This window comes from Diabrotica undecimpunctata, chromosome 8 (assembly GCF_040954645.1).
Source record: "Diabrotica undecimpunctata isolate CICGRU chromosome 8, icDiaUnde3, whole genome shotgun sequence".
Classification (NCBI taxonomy): Eukaryota; Metazoa; Arthropoda; class Insecta; order Coleoptera; family Chrysomelidae; genus Diabrotica; species Diabrotica undecimpunctata.
This window is the reverse complement of record NC_092810.1, coordinates 89,398,834-89,423,149: the sequence shown is the minus strand read 5'-3', so window position 1 is coordinate 89,423,149 and position 24,316 is coordinate 89,398,834. Positions and strand designations below refer to the sequence as shown.

The following is a 24,316-nucleotide window of genomic DNA, read 5'->3' as shown; positions in this document are numbered from 1 at the left end:
TTGCCAACTTTAATTACCTTATTCTTAAAATCCAATTAGAATCCATGCGTATTCATTACGTCCTTTCCTAATATAACATCCTCTTCGATGTCAACAACTATAACAGTATGGACGAACTTTTCTGCTTCAATTCCCAATTGTACCTGGATTTCTCCATGAATGTTGGTATTTTCACCTGTAGCGGTCCGAAGTCGCAACCTCGTTGGTAACAGTTTCTTACGGCTGTTTATAACTGTCGGGCGTATAATGGTTCTGGTCGCTCTGGTATCCACCAATAACGTATGCCTTTCACCATTTATTTCTCCATCTACATATACACTATCTTCACGACATTTCAAAGAAGCTATTAGTATGAGAGGGTCTTTGGAAAAGTTCCGGGTCGAAGCTGCCCCCCTAAGACCGACCCGTTCTAGTTTTCCTGATGGTGAGTTTCTTGATTTACGTCGTACCTAGAGTGCTTACATGAACTTCGTACGTGTCTTATTTCGCCACAATTTCAGCATCTTATGGTCTTAATTTTCTTGTATGTCATACTTTTCATCATATTAACGAGCTGGTCAAGTTTATCTTCATCTCCTTCCTCTTTTACAGTCCTAACTTTACTATACCCGCCAGAGGCCTGCGTAGCTGACTCGTATTCGAGGGCGGCGGATAAGACATCAACCAGCGTCTTGTGACGAGCTAATCGCAGTGTTCTCTGCATTTCATGATCACGAACACCATCAATAAATGTTTGAATGGCCAATTTTTCCACCATGTCTTCGGGAGCTGTTGGATAAGCATATCGTACTAATCTGGCAGTATCTACCTCATATTCTTGAAGAGCCTCATCTTTCTTCTGTCTACGATTTTTAAGCTGCGACTGATATACATGCTCCCAAATGTTTGTGGCCTAATCGCATATTAAACCTCTTCTTCAGTTGTTCGAAATCATCAGTCTCCTTTACGGCTATGGTCTGAAGCACATCTAAGGCATCTCCTCGAAGAGCGATAGTCAGGTTAACAGCCTTTTCTTTTTCAGACCATCCGTTCGCTCTTGCAGCTGATTCGAACAGTTTCATGTAGTTGTTCCATGACGATTTTCCGTCGAAAGTTGGGACTTTAACATGAACAGAACCTCCACTTCCTTCAAATTTCGGCCGTGTTTCCAACTTACATTTCGTATCGTCTTCTTTTGTCTCTACTGTAATTGGATTGTTTTCTCTCTCTGCCGTCCCTGTTTCCTCCATCTTGCTTTCCATCTCTTTCATCTTTTCTTCGATATCCAACATATCGGCAGCAACTTGGTTTTTTAACGAAGACATTATATCGTCGAGGGCAGACATCTGAGAAGTGACTTTAGAGATGTAACTTTGCTTTCCAGAGAAGAAATCTCGTTAGAAACTTTGCTTTCTAAAGAAGCTTTGAAACTTTGTTCTATAATGATGCGATGTCACCAGAAACTTTCGAAATATCGCCAGAAACTTCCTCTTTTCCAAACCCTCCTCCTCCAAAGCGTTCTTTAGTCGTTGGACTGAATCAGACTTTTTTCCGGTAGAGGCAAATTCTCTATCCTCAAGATGTCTTCTTAAATTCGTAACTGTGAGCTCATAAATCGTAGACATTTTCACTATTTATTTAAAAATATTCCACTTTTCTGATACCACTGTAGTATTTTTATTAAATCTAATTTATTGTCTTTATTTATTATCAAAGGTTCTACATTTATAACACTTACAAGTTTTTAAAGTCTTTATTACAATATTCACTAATTTATTTCACAATATTTATTTATATTTATTTCCGGCTTACAATTTAAACTCGATATTCAAAACTAGAACTAGAACCAACTGTTTTCAACAAAATTCCCTCTATATAAAATACCGTTAGCCTGGAATCTCTCGAAGCAGGCGGATGTTGACCCTCGAATTGTCTCGAAAAGGATGGAAGGCAAACAGGTTTTTCAGCTGAGCGGCGAACTTACTAGAATAGAATAGAATTAGAAATAATATGTTTACAGTTTTATGACTCATATTTATCGTAACAATATATTGAACCAATGGTTGTGATTTGTGACATACCTATTACTTTTTCCAGGGCCAGATTTAACCGTATGCAGGAAAGAGGGTCTCCCTGGCGCAGCCCGTTATTTGTTTTAAAAGGTTCAGACAGTTCCCCCTGAATTTGCACTCTACATTTAACTTTTTCAATTGTTAGTTTTGTTAAATTTACCAAATTGATGGTATTCCTAGCTCTTCCATTGCTTTGAACATTTCTCTTCTATTCACAGAGTCGTAGGCTGCTTTGTAGTCTATAAATATGTAATTAATACATATGCCATATTCCAGTGTTTTTTCTAAAATTTGTCCCACGGTTGCAATCTGATGAATTGTCAATTTACCACCTCTGTAACCAGACTGGTATTTTTCTACTCTCCGTTCTGCATATGGCGCCATACGATGACATAGTACTTTGGAAAATATTTTATACCCGGCATTTAGAAGCGTAATTTCTCTGTGTTTAGAGCATTCTAACCTTATAAGATATCTCCTTATGTTACGGAACTCAGGATATAAGGTAAAGGGGGCAAACATTGACACATCTTCATAATTTTTGTTTTACACAGTCAATGACTTGTTGAAAAATGGTAGCCAAAAGAGCGCTGAGGACTGCTACATCTGCGACACTAATTGCTGTTAGTATTGACTAAAAATCTTCACACATTTTTGTACAAAAAATAAGTTTGCAGGGTGTTACAGGTGTCAATGTTACACCGTATTCGGTACAACATTGACACCCACTTTAAAATCCATTTCTGGAGCAATGTTGCCTGCGCGCAGGGTAAAATTGACATTGAAAGTGAGTGTAGTTTATTTAAAAAAAATGCTTAAATTAAATCTACATTGTATTCAGAAACAAATACACAAACGAAACTTCTTATAAGTTGCCTTAGCCATTGCTCAAGATCGTGCATCAGGGCGAAGGGCATCTGAAATCACAAAAGGGGAATAAGATTAGCAATGTTATTCTTAAACAAGCTGGCAAAATTGAAAACTGAAACAGGTAGATAACTTACTTGCTAATAAATAATGATTCCAGGCTTAAAATCTATTTTGAAATAATGCTTTCCTCTTTGGATTACAGGGCTTTCCAGAACTTGCTCAATGTCGCTTAGTTTTACATCAGCCTTGTCTTGAACGTCGGGGTACACAAAATATAATTGTTTCTTTCTTAGGAATTCCACCTCAAATGTATTTTCCTTTACATTTAAAACTTTACCAACGTAACAGATAATGTCTTTTTTGTTATAATATTTGACAAGAATCCAAGCTCCGGCCAAAATCAATGGCTGATCCATATTTGTACTGGGAACTGTACTTCCAGTATTATTGTCTGAAACAGCTTCTATTTCTGTAGAAGGATCACATTCGAGTAAATCTGCTTCTGCTTCCAAATCTGGCCCTTTTTCCAAATCTGCTTTCTCTTCCATATCTGCTTCTTCTTCTTCCTCACCAACCACAACATCATCATCGCTTTCTAAACGAACGCTAATAGCACTCTCTGACGAACTAGAAACATCTCTCTTCGTTCTTTTTGTTTGTGTTCTTGTTTTCTTTGTACTCGCTTTCTTTTTTCTGCTTTGTTTTGTTTTTCATATTTCTTTTTTGCTAGTCTTTCTCTCATTTCTAAATCTGTCGAGCTTTCAGCAAACTTTCGTGTTACTCGACTGCGTTTATTAAAAGTCATTTTCTGGTCATTGTCCTTTTTCAATACCGACATAATGGCTAGTTCAAGTCCTTGTTTTACACTCTCACATGACGGTGTGCTAGTCAGGTCGGAAGATGTTGATGGAGTATCGTGATTATCATCAACTGGAAGGTTTTCTAACGCTACTGGGCGAGAATTAGCGCCTGCTTCAACCACCTCTGCCGTAACAATTTTCTTCATCATATTGTCTTTGCAAAGCGGATAAATCCCAGACCCACTAAACCCACCGATCGCATTAGCTCTTGACAGACATCCAGAATTTTCTAGCTTTTTCATAAGCGAAGGAAAAACCAATTTGTCAACATTCTTGTAACCAGTCTCTTGATAGTATTCTCGTAGAACTCTCGTCCAGGACTGTTTAACTGCTTTGTACATACCAGCATCCAAAGGCTGCACAAGGTGTGACGTGTGAGCTGGCAAGCAGAATATTTCTACGTTATTCTCAACAGCTGCTTCTACAAGTTCTAAAGATATGTGCGAGTTATGACCATCGAGAATTAGTAATTTCGTTCCTTCGTATTTTGAAGTTTCCGGTACAAAACAGCTTATGAACCAATCAAAAAATTGAGCCGATTCTATCCAGCCAGATGGGGAACAGTTGTAACGAGCATTGGCGGGACCATTAACACACCAAGTATGGTACAGGTGCAACCCTTTGTAATTAATGAACATCGGCAAAAAATCACCAATGGCATTGCTGCACATTAGAACTGTGTACGTAGCTTTTGTAGAACTGGCAACTAATTTATTTGGATTACGACTTCCTCTCCTACAAAGCACCTTTTGGACACCAGCATCGGTTTGAAATCCGGTCTCATCGCGGTTAAATATATTTTGTGGTTTGGTCTGTAAGCCACATCGGTTAACAACCAACTCTAGTTTTTGATAAAAGTCCTCCATCACTTCCTGTGATCCTGCCATTGCCCTGTTTTTCGGCAGGTTTTGCGCTACCCTTCTACTGATTTCATGAGACCATCTTCTTTCAAACATCAGGCACCAGTCTGCACCTGGCATACCATTGGCAAATGGATTGGGCCGATCCATTCGCCTAACGTAATCTTGTACGCAACGTTGTAGTTGAAATCGGTCGAAACCATAACCCCACTCTCCCAGTTTTACCAATGAATGAACCAAAAGCTCTTCCTCTTGATGTGTAAGAACTGTTGGTCTACCAACATTCTTGCATTTTATCCCCTTCACATGATTTAATAACGTTGTTCTATTAATACCATGACGTTCTGTCGATCTTTTACAACTTTCACCATTTTTCACTTCTTCAACTGCGTTTTTCATTTCTTCACTATCATATTTCTTAAAACTTCGGGCATCAGGGCGCCTGGGTTTCTTGGAACGGGGCATCTGAAACCACAAAGATCATTCTGTAGGTGACACTTTTGGTCCAGGGGTAAGATTGACACTGTCATTCTTAAACGAGCTGGCAATATTGACACTGTCAATGTTCACATCAAGGCTAACTTTGACACTGTCAATTTTAACCTATAAACGGAAAGTGCAGAAAAAAGCTGTTTACAACAACAGTGTGTTCTGATATTAAAAACTATAAGTGGTAATTGATTAAATACCATCCATACCATCCTTTTTCAGCTAAATTACGTTTTTGAAACGGCCGTTTGTTGAAAGTTCCTTTAGCACAAAATTCACGTACCACCATCCGTTGACTCATGGGCAGACATTTTGAAAAGCCAAGAGTGTTGCCGGAGTCTCGGCACTTCGCTGTTAGATGGCGCTAGAGTAGGAGTATTTATAGATACCTTTACATTGGCGTTATCTTTATTAGCAGACTAACAGAAAACTAAATTCAAACAAATGTCAATGTTGGTCCGCGTTACCTTAATAATACCCAATAAAAATTTCAAAGTATAAAAATAAGTATATATTAGTACATATAAAGTAAACTATAAAATTTATAAGATCAAAAACAATTGGGACAACACACACACCCACACGCACACACGCGCACGCACAGACACACACACACACACACACACACACACACACACACACACACACACACACACAAACACACACAAACACACACACGAACACATACACGCGCGCACACGCACGCACTTACACGCACTCATACTCAAAATATTGCATTGAAATTAATTAATTAATGATCATTTCAAAATTGGCCAGGGTGATTTAATGAATTTTTACAGGTTTTAAAGAAATGGGTAAACTATCCTCCCAGGAGATTCGAGATTTGAGTAGAGAAGACGTGGAAAAAGATTTGAAATTCGCCGGTTTCGCTATAATTTCTTGTCCCCTCAAAACCGATTCAAAAGCTGTGATAAAAGAACTGCAGTACGCCTCGCACAAAGCCGTTATGATAACGGGAGATAACCCTTTGACAGCTTGCCACGTTGCCAAAGAATTGAAGTTTACAACGAAGACTACTGTTATCTTGACACAAGCTGACGATATTTACATTTGGAGGTAAGGACTGTATATTTATAAAAGTTTTAGCACTGTACAAGAACAGTTTTCATCTTCATATTTAACCCTTCATCACCTCGAAGTCTCTTATTTTATTGTTATTTTTAATACTATATAATGTTGTATATGTATACTACTTCGAATTTGTTATTCTGGAGCAGCAACAATATATAAATAACTTTGATCTATAACGTTTTCTCATACCTAACGTTTGTACAATTGTGTTTCTGCTGCCCATGCTCTTTGTCCTGCCCGTTGTAGACGGATTTTTTTGATTTTAGTAATACTAGCTTTTCCATCGAACATCTGCTTGTATGTTTTCTGGAGCTCAAAGTTGTATTTACGCCTCCATGTTTCGTTTGTACAAACTACTCCAAAGATTTTGCTTAATATCTTTCTTTCGAAGATAGAGATAGAGAGGTAATCGGATTTTGGTGGAGTCTATGCTTCTGATTCATATGTAAGAACAACGATTATCAGTGTTTCAACACTATTACTATTTTTTATATAAATATTTGTTAGATAGATATTGTCAAAAAGCCATAGCAGCACCTGTTGGCGAGTTTTATACGTCTTTTTTTCTCCCGATATGTTGTGATTGGGGTCGACCCGTGTGCCCAGATATATAAAGTCTCTCACAGCTTTGAAGTTTTGGTTATTCACAGTAAGATCTGCATCAACATTGCCAGCTCTTGATATCTGACATTGACAGATGACATCTGGCAGGTATTTTAAAACACGAGTGGTTCAGAGTCGTATCTTAAATATCTGCCATGTGCATTTAAAAACAACTTAATTTATTAAATTATGATACATATTGGAAAGATCTTTGATGTCAGTCTTATTATTGATAGATTTTGGATCTTTTTTACGTGAATCATCTCCAATACACATCTTTTTTTGTAATTTTGTTCTTTTTCCAAAATCTGGAGATGATTCACATAAAAAAGATCCCAATTCTATCAATAATAAGACTAACATTAAAGATCTCTCCAATATGTATCATAATTTAATAAATTGAATTGTTTTCAAAATGCACCATGGCAGATATTTAAGATACGACCCTGAACCACTCGTGTTTTAAGATAACTGCCAGATTTCATCTGTAAATGTCAGATACCAATGTTTAATACATGTTAAACTTCTAAAGAGTGTAAACATGAAATATAATTATTGTATAATGCAATGTTTATAGTGCTAGATAGATATAGGTGCAAGATAAAGTGCTTATATACAGGGTGGTCCTTAAGTAATTGTACAAAAAGAAACAGTAGATTATACACTTTCAAATATTGCGATTTAAGCCAAATTGCTTTAATAAAATGTTGATATTAAGAAAGATACAGGGTGTTAAAGAGAAAATTTGAAATTTTATTTTTCGCTATAACTATCATGTTTGTAAACATTTATGTATAAAAATTTACAACTGGGTACTTTTAAATATGAGAAATTATACTTTGATGCACACTTTGATGTAACTGATAGAGGGCGCCACATATGTGGCATAAATTTGCACTTAACTTTTTTGCTCTTTAAGTTACCTAAATTTGGGACAAAAAATATTAAAGATACATTATTTTAACAAAAAAAAGTATACCTGTTAATAACTTCTAAACTCAACAGTTTTCGAGATGATCGCATTTTACAAATCATCTGCATAATTCTGATTTAAAGCAATTACTCCAGGCGACGAAGGAAAAATAGACAAAAACATTAATACTTTTGAATTTTGGTATAAAATACCTTAAACTAAAGTTAATAGTTAACGAAATATTAAATAAAATAAATATATCAGCAGGATAATTAATAATAGGATTTGACAAAATAACAGAATAATAGAATTTTACATCAAACATTTTACGTTTTATGTTAAATTAAAGTCATAATCAAAACATTTTGTTTACAAACCAAATTAAGAAATAATTACTACCACGACCAATCCAACGTTCAGAAAAGTTGTATTTAAGTATGTTCTAACTGCCTTCTCTCTAGAATGTGGTGGTATACCATTTTGCATAAACCACATATTTTGGGTTTTCAGCATTTTACAATAGAGAAAAAGTAATACAACGCCAGTATAGAAACTTAAGAAGCGATAGAAAAGGGAAATTGTAAACATGATGACGTCTGAATACGGACACGGCACCTAAAGAAGATGTATAACAAAGCATTTTGTGATGTTATATTATCATCTGTAAGTTGTATTAATAAGAATAAACTATGAATTATGCTTATCTAGAGGTATTGAGTGCTTTACCGCACAAATATCAAACTAAGAATTATTATGCAGCTGACTTATAAAATGCGATTATCTCGAAAACGGTTGGATTTTGAGGTTACTAACAAGTATACCTTTTCTTTGTAAAAATAATGTATCTTTAATATTTTTTAACACAAATAGAGCTATCTTAAAGAACAAAAAAGTTACTCGCAAATTTATGCCACACATGTGGCATATGTGGCGCCCTCTATCAGTTACATTAAAGTATGTATAAAATTATAATTTATCCTACTCAAAAGCATCCAATTGTAAATTTTTGTCCAAAAATATTTACAAATGTAAAAGTTATAGCGAAAAATAAAATTTTAAATTTCCACTTTAACACCCTGTATCTTTCTTAATATCATTATTTTATTAAAGAAAGTTGGCTTAAATCGTAATATTTTAAAGTGCAGAATCTACGGTTTCTGTTTGTACAATTACTTAAGGAACACCATATATATATATATATATATATATATATATATATATATATATATATATATATATATATATATATATATATATTATTGTGATATTTAAAGTCTTGGTGCGCCAAGCAATAATTAGCTAATTCATTTTTTTGATTAATTAAAATTATTTAAATGATATGATTATGACTCTATCACAATTTTTAATTCTTTTATCTCAGGGTTAAATTCGTGTTTCAATATCTATGCTATTACATGTGAAAGGTAAGGTCCAAAGAATACCGGAATAATAAAAAACACATATGATCTAACACTATATATTGAAATAAAAATAATGAAATAATTCACACTCAAAAGTTTTCAATAAACAAATCTCATATAATGATTCTCAAAATTTTTTTCTACGTACGTGAACAATCAAAATTAATGGTACAAACAATATTAATTGAAATCTCAAAATCCCAAACTATTCTAACTCTCCTAATCAAAATATTTATATCCTTTCTAAATTAAGTGTAAAAATTGTGTTATCAATAAAAGAAAAAAACTGCAGAAAACAAAAATATCTCTCTCTGATGATGAGTGGTCCAAATCCTTGTTCCTTGTAGACTATATTATCTCCTCTCAACCGCTCCCTATGTAATCAGCAATCTTACAACAGATTGTTGCAAGTATATCGTCCTTATGATCTCCTTCAAAAGCACAAATCATTCATATTATGATAGCCTTTCTCCTCTCGATAAACTGAATCTCTCGTTGGCCTGAACAGTGACTCTTGGAATATAAGTAGGAAAATATGACTTACAATATTTTGCTGCTTCAGAGCTTCTGTCAGATACACTAACTCCACAAAAACTCACTAACATTCAACACTACTGCTTGCTACTTCTCGGGAACCGCCAGAGAACAATCACTGTTCGTCTTACAGACTTGGAAAACCAACTGATTATCTTTTCTCTCTCCTAAATCTAGCTAAACTTTCATTCCTACATACCTATCCCACCTTTTTCAATCTCCGCCAATCAAAACTCGTCACAATTCCCCCATTTTTTCATTTCGATAACAAACAAATTTTTACCTATAATTATAAAATTTCCTAAAACTTATTTACAAATAATATTTTTCTATAATTCTTAAAAACTAACAAAAACCTCTTTCTAAAATCTCTTCTATTGTCTTTAATCACTGCATTAATGTATTTGGAAAACCCGGTTCAATTGTCTTTGGATTTCACTTAAAATTATGCGGGTCACTCAAGTATAACAAAGAAATAATTTATGCATAGCTTACATTTTGTTTAATACAGGTAATCCAAGAATTTAAACACTTTCCTTCTTCGAAATGTTTGTTGGTTATTATCCTACTTATCTGAATTATTTTAATGTTTTTGAACTTTGAAATATTTTAATCAACCCAATATTTTTCTCGATTTTACATCATAACAAATCCCCGCCATTTGATCTGCCGAAAACTCTTTGTTAAATTTTAAAAATGACAAAAGTTTTCTAGGATCAAATTATTTCACTATGTTATTAAAATCTACTTATGATACTGATAAATGTCGTGAATGTTAAAATACCCCGTATATTGCCTGTCTTTATACGGGATTGGATATATTTTCGTTTTAAATTTTTCCAAGTATTTTCCCTTAAAAGAAAGTTCATAATTTTTAGCCACTCGGTTTACTTCATTAACAAAATCTCCATGGTTTCCTAAAATCTTCTCTATTTTCTTTCCCATGTTTTCTCCACAATTTATTTTTCTTTCATCCTCCTTTTGTTCACATGTGTTCACTGTCCATAATACTTCTTCACAAAATTCTGGATTCTCGTCCATCAGTGCCATTTTTTCTTTTGTTTTCTTTTTATCCTCTAATTCCCTTTGGTATTCCGAGCACCATGTTTCTATTCCTTTCATTTCTCTGATGATACCTTCTTTTTCTTCCTGCTTCCATTCTGTTTTATCGTCGGTTGCCAACAATTCTTCTGTACCTTCTATTTCCTGTTTTTCTCTGGTCTCCATCTTATTTTCCTGCTTTCTTTTCGAACTCTTCTTCTTTCTTCTCCTGTGTTGTCTGGTTCTGCTCTGATTTCTAGTTTATTTTCCGAAAAATTTATGGTGATATCTTTTTCACTCAATTCATCAATTCCCGCTATCATATCATGATTTAGATCTTCGATCACCACACATTGCATAATATAGAATTGGTCTCCCACTCTGATCCGTACTCCTAAACCTTCGTTTACTGTCGTCAATTTTTTATTATTTGCACCCACTAAAGCAACCCTCGGAATCTTATACACAAATCTGTCCATATTTAATTCTTTTACTAATTTTTTATTGATTAACGAAATTTCCGATCCAGAATCAATCAGAATTTTAATCGCTTTATGTTTTATAAATGCATCTAAAAATATTAGATTAGAATTAGAAATTTGTCTTTCGTTTCCTATTGCTACATGATTCATCTCCCTTCTATTTTGTTGTTTTAAGCTCTGGTTATTTCTATCGTCCCTTTGTTCGTTAGTATTCCTATTCGGAGGATTTTGTGCATCTCTATTCCTGTTGTGATTTTCATTTGTTCTATTTTGTGTATCATTCCGGTTATCGTAATTTTGTTGTCTATTGTAATTAAATTAACCCTAGGAATCTTATACACAAATCTGTCCAAATTTAATTCTTTTACTAGTTTTTTATTGATTAGCGATATCTCCGAGCCAGAATCAATCACAATTTTAATCGCTTTATGTTTTATAAATGCATCTAAAAATATTAGATTAGAATTAGAAATTTGTCTTTCGTTTCCTATTGCTACATGATTCATCTCCCTTCTATTTTGTTGTTGGAAGCTCTGGTTATTTCTATCGTCCCTTTGTTCGTTAGTATTCCTATTCGGAGGATTTTGTGCATCTCTATTCCTGTTGTGATTTTCATTTGTTCTATTTTGTGTATCATTCCGTTGGTTTTCTTCCATTCTCTTTGCTGTTTCATTCATTGTTTGTTTTGTTTCCCTTTGATTCTCTTGTATGGCCTGTTTTGTTGATTCTTGTATTTGTTGTGTCTGTAATTGCATTAGTTGTAATATTTTCTCTATTCCTGATAATTCTTTTTTTTCCTCAACTATTGTAACATTTCCTTCATTATCCGATCCTTCTTCAACAATTGTTTCCTCTTCTCTGTTATCCTCCTTCCTTTCTTGCATTTTGCTTTGACTCCTTGTGGTCGACATGTTGTTTCTTTTCGTTACTGTTTTTGTCCCCGCCAAATGTGAAATATTACAACACTCTATGTTTCAGAACACGACAATATTTCTCCCCAAATGTATTAAATTTTCACGACAAATATCAAATATGCAATCAGTAAAATTCAAATAATTCAAAATAAATATCAAATGTACGATTGGTAAAGAAAATCAAATCAAATAATTCAATAGCAGTAAATATCCACTAACTACGATCAATCAATAAATCAAATTTATATTCCCTGGAAAAATTGTCAAAATACTTTCAAATTCAAATTCCCTCAATGTTATATGTTTTTATCTCTGGATCACCTGTACTTATTCCAGATCTCTTTCCCTTCCTTCAAATGTAAAGCTGCGATATTTTTAAGCCCCACGTTTTGGAAGCCAGTTATTGTGATATTTAAAGTCTTGGTGCGCCAAGCAATAATTAGCTAATTAATTTTTTTGATTAATTAAAATTATTTAAATGATATGATTATGACTCTATCACAATTTTTAATTCTTTTATCTCAGGGTTAAATTCGTGTTTCAATATCTATGCTATTACATGTGAAAGGTAAGGTCCAAAGAATACCGGAATAATAAAAAACACATATGATCTAACACTATATATTGAAATAAAAATAATGAAATAATTCACACTCAAAAGTTTTCAATAAACAAATCTCATATAATGATTCTCAAAATTTTTTTCTACGTACGTGAACAATCAAAATTAATGGTACAAACAATATTAATTGAAATCTCAAAATCCCAAACTATTCTAACTCTCCTAATCAAAATATTTATATCCTTTCTAAATTAAGTGTAAAAATTGTGTTATCAATAAAAGAAAAAAACTGCTGAAAACAAAAATATCTCTCTCTGATGATGAGTGGTCCAAATCCTTGTTCCTTGTAGACTATATTATCTCCTCTCAACCGCTCCGTATGTAATCAGCAATCTTACAACAGATTGTTGCAAGTATATCGTCCTTAATGATCTCCTTCAAAAGCACAAATCATTCAAATTATGATAGCCTTTCTCCTCTCGATAAACTGAATCTCTCGTTGGCCCGAGTGAAAAATGACTCTTGGAATATCTTCTCTTTACGATAAACTGAATCTCTCGTTGGCCTGAATAGTGACACTTGGAATATAAGTAGGAAAATATGACTTACAATATTTTGCTGCTTCAGCCTCTGTCAGATACACTAACTCCACAAAAACTCACTAACATTCAACACTACTGCTTGCTACTTCTCGGGAACCGCCAGAGAACAATCACTGTTCGTCTTACAGACTTGGAAAACCAACTGATTATCTTTTCTCTCTCCTAAATCTAGCTAAACTTTCATTCCTACATACCTATCCCACCTTTTTTCAATCTCCGCCAATCAAAACTCGTCACAATTTCCCCATTTTTTCATTTCGATAACAAACAAATTTTTACCTATAATTATAAAATTTCCTAAAACTTATTTACAAATAATATTTTTCTATAATTCTTAAAAACTAACAAAAACCTCTTTCTAAAATCTCTTCTATTGTCTTTAATCACTGCATTAATGTATTTGGAAAACCCGGTTCAATTGTCTTTGGATTTCACTTAAAATTATGCGGGTCACTCAAGTATAACAAAGAAATAATTTATGCATAGCTTACATTTTGTTTAATACAGGTAATCCAAGAATTTAAGCACTTTCCTTCTTCGAAATGTTTGTTGGTTATTATCCTACTTATCTGAATTATTTTAATGTTTTTGAACTTTGAAATATTTTAATCAACCCAATATTTTTCTCGATTTTACATATCATAACAATATATATATATATATATATATATATATATATATATATATATATATATATATATATATATATTTACTGAGTAAAGAATTCGCTATATTATATCCCTAAATTTACCATATTATTTCCTGCTAGGAGCATAGACGAAAGCAAAGAACTGCCCTTGGAGTACGACTACAAGAAACTCATCAAAGAATACGACCTTTGCATCACTGGGGATGGCTTAAATCACTTAAGAGATAGATACAACGCATTTCTTCGGTTAATAATGCCTTACATCACTGTATATGCGAGGTTTGCTCCCAAACAGAAGGAATTTGTTGTGACACAGTTAAAAAATTTAGGATACGTCACGTTGATGTGTGGAGATGGTACGAATGATGTTGGAGCTTTAAAGCACGCGGATGTTGGTGTAGCTATTTTGGCTAATGCTCCGGAAAAGCTTCCGGATCCAAAGGTAAGTGAGATTTTTCTATGTAACAAACATTTTAGAATGCGACTGTCAGCAATATTTTGAGTTAAAGAAGATAAAAAGGGTTTTTTTGCACCATTTCGTTACTATGAAAAAGGCGTGGATATACTACTATAATATAAACCCAACAAGAGGAAAGAGTGTAAGTGTCAGGAGTGGTATGAAGCGGGTATTCGGCTCCGAAGCCAGTTAGTGTCCAGAAATTAACCAAGGAAGTGTTAGCATCGACATTTTGAGATGCAAAAGGAATTTTGCTTGTAGAATGTAGAATTTTGCTTCAAACTAGTCGAACAATAAACTTAGATTATTATCGTAACCTATTGGACAAACTGGATGTAAAAATTCGTGAGAAAAAAATTTTTTATAGAAAAAGAAAAATCATTTTTTATCAAGCACACTCTCATATAGTTCTAAAAACTATCGCTAACATTTCAACCTCACTTTGCTGGGGTATAAAATTAGTCGAGTTTTAGTTTTGGAAGGTCATATTGAAGAGAGAGTAGGCAGAAGGAGAGATGAAATGATTGAATAATAAAAATATTGACGGAAGTAAGAATAAGCTAATAGAGTATCTCAGGGACAGAATGCGCTCGTTTTCGTGACTTCGACTTCGTGACAGAATTACTTACTTGAAAAAGGCCGCTTCCAAAATACTGTAAAAACCTTTAATTTACATTGAAAATGTTAAATAAACTTAAAATTACATAAAACATAGTTTCGATGATTATGGGTTTATCCAAAAGGAAACCAAATTTCCAGCCAACTGACTTGGAATGCCAGGAAGTGAAATCAAATAAAGTTGTCATAATGTCAAAAAGTCAAGACTTAATTGATAGTTATTTTTGTACATCAATAAAAATTAAATTAAATTGTGAAATTAAAGATATTAGTATAAAATTACGTTAGTAGTAACAAGTTCATTTGAATATATATTTATATTATATTTATGTTGCGATTAAAAGGCAAATATCAGATAATATTGGAATTATCCGGATAGACCTAGACTTATCCAAGCTTAGTGGAAAAAGCTACATATTTGTGAATATTTCTTTGTATTCTGAATTTATCCGGTTAATACTATATTATCCTGTTCAAATAAATAACCCTTTATAATTTGGATTAAAAATGAATATGATTTTTATCGCTGTTAGTTATATCAAGTTTTCGATGCTTAGTTATATCTTTTGGACAATAATCCTGTAGTAGATTCTTAATAAGGAAAATAAAGCAGTTAAAATTCAAATGTAAGTAGCGTTATTTATACCTAAGTTTAAAATGTACTGCTTTATCCATTTGACATTGGATATATCTTGAATAAACCGAATACATCAAGAAGTTATCAATCTCCTTTGCCTTTTATCCGTTCAATTTGGATAATACGCAAAGTATCCGGGTAAAACCAGTTTTATCCAATTTCGGGGTTTACCCGTAACATATACAAACATATACCACGTATTCTATTTACAAAAAAAGTTCGGAAAGTGACTCATGTTTTTTATATAAAGGTGAATGGCGCTAGAATTCAAGTTTGTAAAACATGTTTTATGAACACATTTGATGAGACAAATATGTTTATTACACTGGCTTTTACAAATAGGGATTCAAATACTTCAGGGAGAATAACTGATGACCAGCGAGATCGTGATCCTTCTGCTAACAAGCATAATGAAGAAACTATTAATGCAGTGAAGTCCCACATAAACTCCGCCTGCAGTTTTGTTGGGTGGATCGAGTAGCTCGACAGAACTGTTGCCGGTCCCAAGCCCGGATAAAGGAGGAGGGGGTCTACAGCCAGGTTAGCACCCTATTGATAGACTTGAAAACCATATAGCTCATAGAAACAGGATTATGCCTTGGAACAGGAATGATTTCATTACAACGACTAATGCGAGAAAGAGGACAACGAATTTATGGAAAACGAGAAATATACTTCGCATCGGTACTTGGAACGTAAAGTCTCTAAACACAAGAGAGCAGAAAATTACAAAAGACCTTGTAGAAAAAAATATAGACATATGTTGCAGTACAAGAGACGAAGAAAAAAGGAAAGGGTCAAATTATGCTAGATGACTAACTGATGATTTACAGTGGTGTTGCGAAAGAAACCAGACTCAAAGAAGGAGTCGCCCTGTTAGTACACAAAAAATTTTTACACCAAGTACAAGAATGTAAATATACCTCTGAAAGAATAGTAAGTGTAAAAATTAAACTGGATGCCAAACCTTTGAATGGGATAGCAATCTATGCACCAGAGAACAAAAGAGATATCACAACAAGGGAAAACTTCTACGAACACCTTCTGTAATAAACGAGACACCAAATGATGAATATATAATCGTTATGGGTGATTTTAACGCCAGTGTTGACAATGATATAGTTCCAGGAATAAAACAGCGATATAGAAAATATCAGAAATGAAAACGGAGACCTTCTGACGGACCTCTGCAACATAAACGAGATACGTATTAATAATACATTTTTCCCTCATAAAGAACAATACAAATACACTTTTGAAAACAGTAAAGGACAAAGATCTATGATAGACTATATTCTGTCGAATAGAGAGTTACAGCCCACTCAAATCTTGGTTGTAAGAGCACCAACATCAGCAGAAATAGGAAGCGATCATAAATTGGTATTGTGCAAAATCCGAATGAAAACACATATACGTGATAACAAAACACCATAATACACCGCAAAGATAAAAGTCGAAAGCTTCAAAGGATGACTCCACAAGATACCTATAGATACCTAAAGAATAACCGAAAAAAGCAGGAATACATATATCACAGAAAGTGATCGAGTCGAAGAAAGCTGGGCAAAAATTAAGTCTAATATCTTAGCCTAGGCCAAGGAAGTTCTTGGTGAAAGAAATATAAATAAAAATAAATCGTTCCCAAGGCGAAGGACTCCATGGTTTTGTACAGAATGTACAAAGAGTAGAATTTGAAGGAAAAATGTAAAGAAAAGAAAAATGCTTACCTGAAATACATGTCAACCAAAACACAAGAAATATACCATAATTACAAGACAATTAGAAACGAAACACATGCACTCGTAAGAAAAATAAAGAATGATCACTGGGAACGCTTTTCGAAAAAAATGGAACTTGATTTTTACGGTCTGCAAAAGGAAATATGGCGCTTCATAAGAGGTCAAATAACGGAGGTAAAGGAACTAATAGAACCAAAACACATACAAACGGATACGTGGATTGACTACCTAAAAAAGCTATATGTAGAGGAAGAACAAACGACGCTAGAACCGGAAACACCAGAAATTAACACAAATGAAGAACTTAATATAAATGTAAAGGAAGTTCGGAAAATACTTAAAAAGCTGAAGAACAGAAAAGCAGCAGGTAAAGAGGATACCAAACGAGTTACTGAAATATTGTGGAGCCGCAATGACAGAACAATTAACAACATTAATTAATAAAATTATAAAACACAATAAAATACCGGAAGAATGGAGAACGAGCGAAATAATTCTACTATTCAAAATGGGAGATAAAAACAGCCAGAAAACTACAGAGGTACTACTTGTTAAATACTACGCTAAAACTTACAACTAAAATTTTACAAGTGCTAATAAATCAGAGGATAAGTTTAGCAGATTAACAACAGGGTTTTCGTAGTGGAAGATCGTGTACAGATGCAATATTCGTTATAAAGCAAATGACTGAGAAATCACTAGAGTGTAATAGACCAGCATTTCTGTGTCTGATTGACCTAAAGAAAGCGTTTGACAGAGTAAGACTCAAAGATGTAATCCATCTTCTGTATAATAGAGAAGTTCTCCTAAATATTATACAAACTATCGATAACATTTACCAAAACAACAAAATGGAAGTCAGAATAGATGGACAACTTACAGAACCTATAGAAATAGGCAGCGGAATAACACAAGGGGATTCATTGAGCCCCATGCTCTCCAATTTGATCCTGTATGAAATCATCAAAACCGTTAACAAAGGAAGAGGATACAGAATGGGAAACAAAGAAATCAAAATACTCTGTTACGCAGACGACGCAATATTGATATCCCAAGATGAAGATAGTCTACAAAGACTGGTCCACAGATTTAACATAAGAGCAAAAGAATTAGTAGGTAGTGATTGCACAAGACCAAGACGACCTCAGCTACATGATGAAGAAACTACAAGAAGAATATACCAAGGCTGGCCTAGATATTAACCTCGCGAAAACAGAGCTTGAATATCTTGAAATCTTGAAAGCTTGAATATCTAGGCCACATATTGAGACACGATAAGTACCGTCTACTGCAATTGATTGTCCAGGGAAAAATAGACAGTAAGCGAGGGCCAGGCAGGAGAAGACACTCGTGGCTCCAAAATCTGAGGAAGTGGTTCGGGCTCACATCGGTCGAACTATTCAGAAGCGCCGCAAATAAGATCAGAATTGCCATGTTAATAGCCAACGTTCGCAACGGACAGGGCACTTGAAGAAGAAGAAGAAGAAAACAGAGTACCTATCTACAAGTGAAGAAGACATAGAAGATCTACAGATTGATGACAACGTAACAATCAAAGGAAAGGATAAATTCAAATACCTGGGGTTTATAATCACGAAAAAGGCAACAACAGAGGAAGAAATTACACAAAGATTAGGACAAACAAGAACAGCAATCCGACAACTTAACTCAGTATGGTGGGATAGACACCTAAATATGAAGACAAAAACGCAGATTTATAAAACATTAGTGCGAAGTATTATGACATATGGGGCCGAAAATTGGATCATAAACAAGAAAAACAGCAGTAAGATAATAGCAACAGAGATGGAATGCCTGCGAAGATGCTGCAGAGTAACAAGAATGGATAGGAGAAGTAATGACGAAATAAAGCAAAGAATATCAATAGAAACAGACATACTAACATATATAGAACAAAAAAGACTAAAGTGGTATGGACATGTAAGAAGAGCTAGCGACAGCAGATGGATAAAAAGAATAACCGAATGGAGCCCCATAGGAAGGAGGAAAAGAGGACGACCCCGAAAATCCTGGAGGAACGAAGTAGACGACGCCATGAGTAAGAGAGGACTAAACGATGGAGAATGGAACAACAGAGAGAGATGGAAACGGTTGAGCGAGGGAAGGCAGTGAATACTGTAGAATCCCTAAATATATATATAGCAAAAGAATTTAATATGACAATCTCATCTCAGAAAACTAAAACAATAGTAGTCAGCAAAGAACCAACCAGATGTAAAATAGAAATTGATGGCATCAGTATTGAACAAGTAATGGAAATAAAATATCTGTGAATTACACTGTCCAGCTATGGAGACCTGGACAAATAAGTGAGAGATAAAATACAAAGAGCAAATAGACTAGCAGGATGCCTTAATAACAGTATATGGCGAAACAGACACATTAGCACTGAGATAAAGTCAAGAATATATAAAGCCACTGAGACCAATAATTACAAAACGCCTCAGAAACAAGACCCAACACCAAAGGCTACTGAAAACGGCAGAGATGGAGTAATGAGAAGAATTACAGGAAATACGCTGAGAGATCGAAAGAGAAGTGAAGACAAGTTTGTAAAAAATGTTTTATGAACACATTCGATGAGACAAATATGTTTATTACACTGGCTCTTACAAATAGGGATTCAAATACTTCAGGGAGAATAACTGATGACCAGCGAGGTCTTGATCCTTCTGCTAACAAGCATAATGAAGAAACTATTAATGCAGTGAAGTCCCACACGAATTCTTTTCCCCTATATGAATCTCATTATACTCGACGAGAAAGTATTAGATTGTATTTGCCATGCCATGTTAATCTTCAGAAAATGTACAAATTATACTGTAAAGAAAATGAACCACCTGTCTCTAGACCTATCTATGAAAGAGAGTTTCATAAAATGAACATTTCATTTAAAAAACCTAAAGTTGGTATGTGCCATAAATGTGATGTGCTTAGTAATAAACTCAAAGTTACTAAAAGCTGCCTCCTGTGCCTCCTCGTCCAAGATGGAAATGGATGAAACCGTTTCCATCTTGGACTCTAAACATCAAATCCCCCAAGACACACTATCTCTTATAAAACACTGCATGTCTAATACATACTTTTCATTCCAAAATCATTTCTATCGTCAAATCAAAAGTGCCCCAATGGGATCCCCCTTCTCTCCCGTAATAGCTGATATTTTCATAGAACATTTCGAAACAGCAGCCCTGTCCTCATCAAATCTCAAACCCATCTGTTGGTTACGGTACGTTGATGACACCTTTGTCATTTGGTCCCATGGTAAAGACGCATTAGATCTCTTCCTCTCCCACCTGAATGGAATACACCCTAGTATTCAATTCACGATGGAAGTTGAGTCTGAAGCATCTTTGCCATTCCTTGATGTTCTTATTCAGAAAAAGCCACCTCACTTTATTCCATGTACCGGAAACCCACTCATACAAACCGTTATCTTAATGCCCAGTCACATCATCACCCCGCCCAACTCAATTCAGTTGTCAACACTCTCATTTCTCGTTCCATAAGACTTAGCGACAACAATCATAGGTCATCCGAAATCAATTCAATAAGGCAAACACTCTTACAAAACGGCTACCACAAAACCCAAATCAATAGGAGCATTCAAAAACATCTAAACCCCATTCCATCCAAAAAAGAAACCTTGCCGCCGGATCAACCCAAAATCTTTCTACCTTTTATTAAATGTGTCACTGACAAGATCAGTAGAACTCTTCTTCCTCTAAACATCAAAACCATCTTCAGCGACCTCCCGCCTACACCGTTCAGGCCACGTCAACTCAGACCACGTCAGCGCATACCGTTCTCGCGCATACCGAGAGTATAAAAGCAGCCACACAGGGTAAGACCGGTTCTCACTCGACACTGAGGAGTAGGCAGATTGAGACCTTAGTGTCATTTGACGGTTCTCGGTACTGAGAGATACTGGTACGTCACGAGTAAGGGGAGTAGGCAGATTGAGACCCCGAACTCGAACGGAACCGTATCATTCTTGATATGGTTCTTGGTGTCACCATGTCGAAGGAGTAGGTCTGAATTTTAAACAGTGTTGCTATATTTCTATTACATCTTTCCTTCTAAAATTTTAGACGGATACATGAGCGTAAACATTTAAATCCATTACAGGTCATTGTGGAACGAAAATTGATATCGCCCCAAAAAAACTTAAATAAAGTAGCCATGTAATTGTTATTTTCTAAGCGATTCTATCAATTACTTTATTAGTTAACAAAGAACACTGATTTAAGAAATTGATGTGTAATTACTATTTTCGTTGGGAATAAGCCATAATATAATAAGTTTAAAAAAAAACTTCAAAAACAACTTATTGTGGCTTATTCCCAACGAAAATAGTAATTGCATAAGATGCCACAAGAAAATAGCTTCAGAACAGAATTGATGTGTGGCAACAGCTGTCTTAGTATTAGCGTTGACCGAAGTCAATGAGGGCATAATAATAAATGGTGGGCCACTTAATAACATAAGATATGCTGACGATACCCTCCTTATGGCGGGAACACTAGAAGAACTGCAAAACCTGGCTCAACAACTAAATATATATTGCAACGATTATGGACTAAAAATAAATTTGAAGAAAACCAAGTTCATGGTATTTACAAAAGCACAAAACATCAAAGTTAACCTAGTACTAGACAACACAGAAATTGAACAAATATCTTCATACAAATACCTTGGAGCACAGATCACAGAAGATAGTGATCAAACAAAAGAAATAAGATGCCGCATTGAAATTGCACAGTGAACTTTTAACCAAATGAGAAAACTTTTCTGTTATCGCAATATCAATATAGAATCTCCGGATAAGAATGCTTCGATGTTACATTTTCTCCACCTTTTTGTATGGGGTTGAGGCCTGGACACTGAAACAATCCAATATTAAAAACCTGGAAGTACTCGAAATGTGGTGTTAACGGCGTATTCTGAAAATATCATGGATGGATCGCAAAATAAACGCACAAGTTCTCGAACAACTAGGAACACAATGCGAAGTTTTAAATTCCATAAAAATCAGGAAGTTGGAGTACTTGGGGCACCTCATAAGAGGCGAAAAATATAAATAAAGACGTAAAATCTCGTGGATACGCAATCTCCATGAATAGTTTGAATGTAGTTTAATTGAACTATTCAGGCGCGTAACAAACAAAATTATAATTACCAGAATGATTTCGAATCTCCGATAGGAGCGGAACTTGAAGAAGAAGAACAACGCATATTCCCTGAGCAGTTAGTAAAATTTTAAGCAGCACCTTTCGTCTGTGTGAGGGGCCTAGGTACAGCTACAATTCAGTGTAAACCAGACATTGAAGAGAAGTGTGTAGTTATTTGCATAAAATAATTATTTTGTCGGCAACTTTCCGTCGGCAATCCCAAAGGAAAAACTTAAACACTTATATTCGAGTTTTCAATGCAATTCATGTAGTCTATTTTTTGTTGTGGTAGCTTGAAAATAAAACAATAAAAACAAATTATAAGATAACATCGAACTAAAAAAATGATTCTATTTTCAGCTGATTTGGCTGTACCCGACTACAGGTTGAACAATTTTTTCTTGCAATTCTGCTAAATTGGTGGCTCGTTCGAATCAAATGTGCTAAATCTGGTGATTTTTGGGGCCATTTTATTGTTCCTCGTGTAGAAATTAATCATCCGGGGAATGTTTGTTCCAAATAATTTGTAACTTCAATTGCATTATGTGCTGGGCAACCATCCTGTTGAAACCAGACATCGTCGAAGTTGACCGCAAGGTTTAGAACTGCTGGAATAATCTAATTCCACAATAACTCTAGATACTTATGTCCATTCAGATTTCCCGTAATAAAAAAATGTACCAATTATATTATCGTTATAAAGTTCAGTCCACACATTTAATTTCTTTGGGTATTGTGTTTTCACAGCAAGACTCAAATGTTTATTTTCCCTAGACCAATAGCGGACGACAGATGGATTATGACGTTTATGGATTGAGAATGAAGATTTACACACAAAAGATATATATATATATATATATATATATATATATATATATATATATATATACTCTCGACTTTGAACATGACCAAACTACCTTAATCCATGCTCTCCATTTTTGGCATCAAGGCATCAATTGGTGCCACCCTTAGACTTTCTCTAATATACTCATTTTTAATTTTTTTATCTTTTTTTGTAACACCCTCATCCATCTAATCATAGCTGGTTTTATGGCTGTTTTATAAAATTTTCCCTTCAGCTTCATTTAAATTTTGTTGTCACATAACACAACACTCACTTTCTTTCATTTCATTAATCCAATCCTAATTCTACATCATGCATCTCCATCTATTTCCCCATTAATATGTAATAACGATTTTACGTTCTTAAAACTATTACTTTTTACAATCATTTCACTATGTAAAGTATTTTTATTTTGTATGCAGTAATGTACATATTATTTTATTTGTAGTAATTCTAATCTTTAAATGAATATTCTGTTTTTGTCCTAGTAAGTTTTAAACCTTTTTCCTCAAGAGCTTGTTACACTGTGACTTAGAGCAGTTTGTCCTCTAAGTCATATTCACTATTTCCTACTAACACTACATCGTCAGCGTATATTAAGCACCAGGGAAATGTTACCTTCTAGTTTCGCTGGTATCTGATCCAACACTAATGAAAATAAATAAAGACTAAGCATTATCTGGGACTCCTTTCTTGACTACCAATCACATAATCTCTCGAGGAACTCTATCGTATGCTTTCTAAAAATCAATGAATACCATTTGAGCGTTTGTTTCTTTATTTCTGTATTTTTCCTTCAACTGCCTTATAATGTAAATTTGATAATTTGAACTTTACACAGTTTAACTTTATAATATTGTTTTGTGATTTAACGAAGTGATTTTCA

At 34.4% G+C, this 24,316-nt stretch overlaps 1 protein-coding gene across 1 annotated transcript in view; it reads left to right on the top strand.

The window, feature by feature from the left end:
* LOC140447750 (endoplasmic reticulum transmembrane helix translocase) overlaps window positions 1–24,316 on the top strand; it is a 153,530-nt gene that overhangs the window by 54,047 nt on the left and 75,167 nt on the right. The window contains exons 10-11 of the mRNA XM_072540585.1: window positions 5,931–6,207; window positions 14,064–14,385. Of these exons, the coding sequence (XP_072396686.1) occupies window positions 5,931–6,207; window positions 14,064–14,385 (599 nt within the window). The remainder of the gene's footprint in view (window positions 1–5,930; window positions 6,208–14,063; window positions 14,386–24,316) is intronic.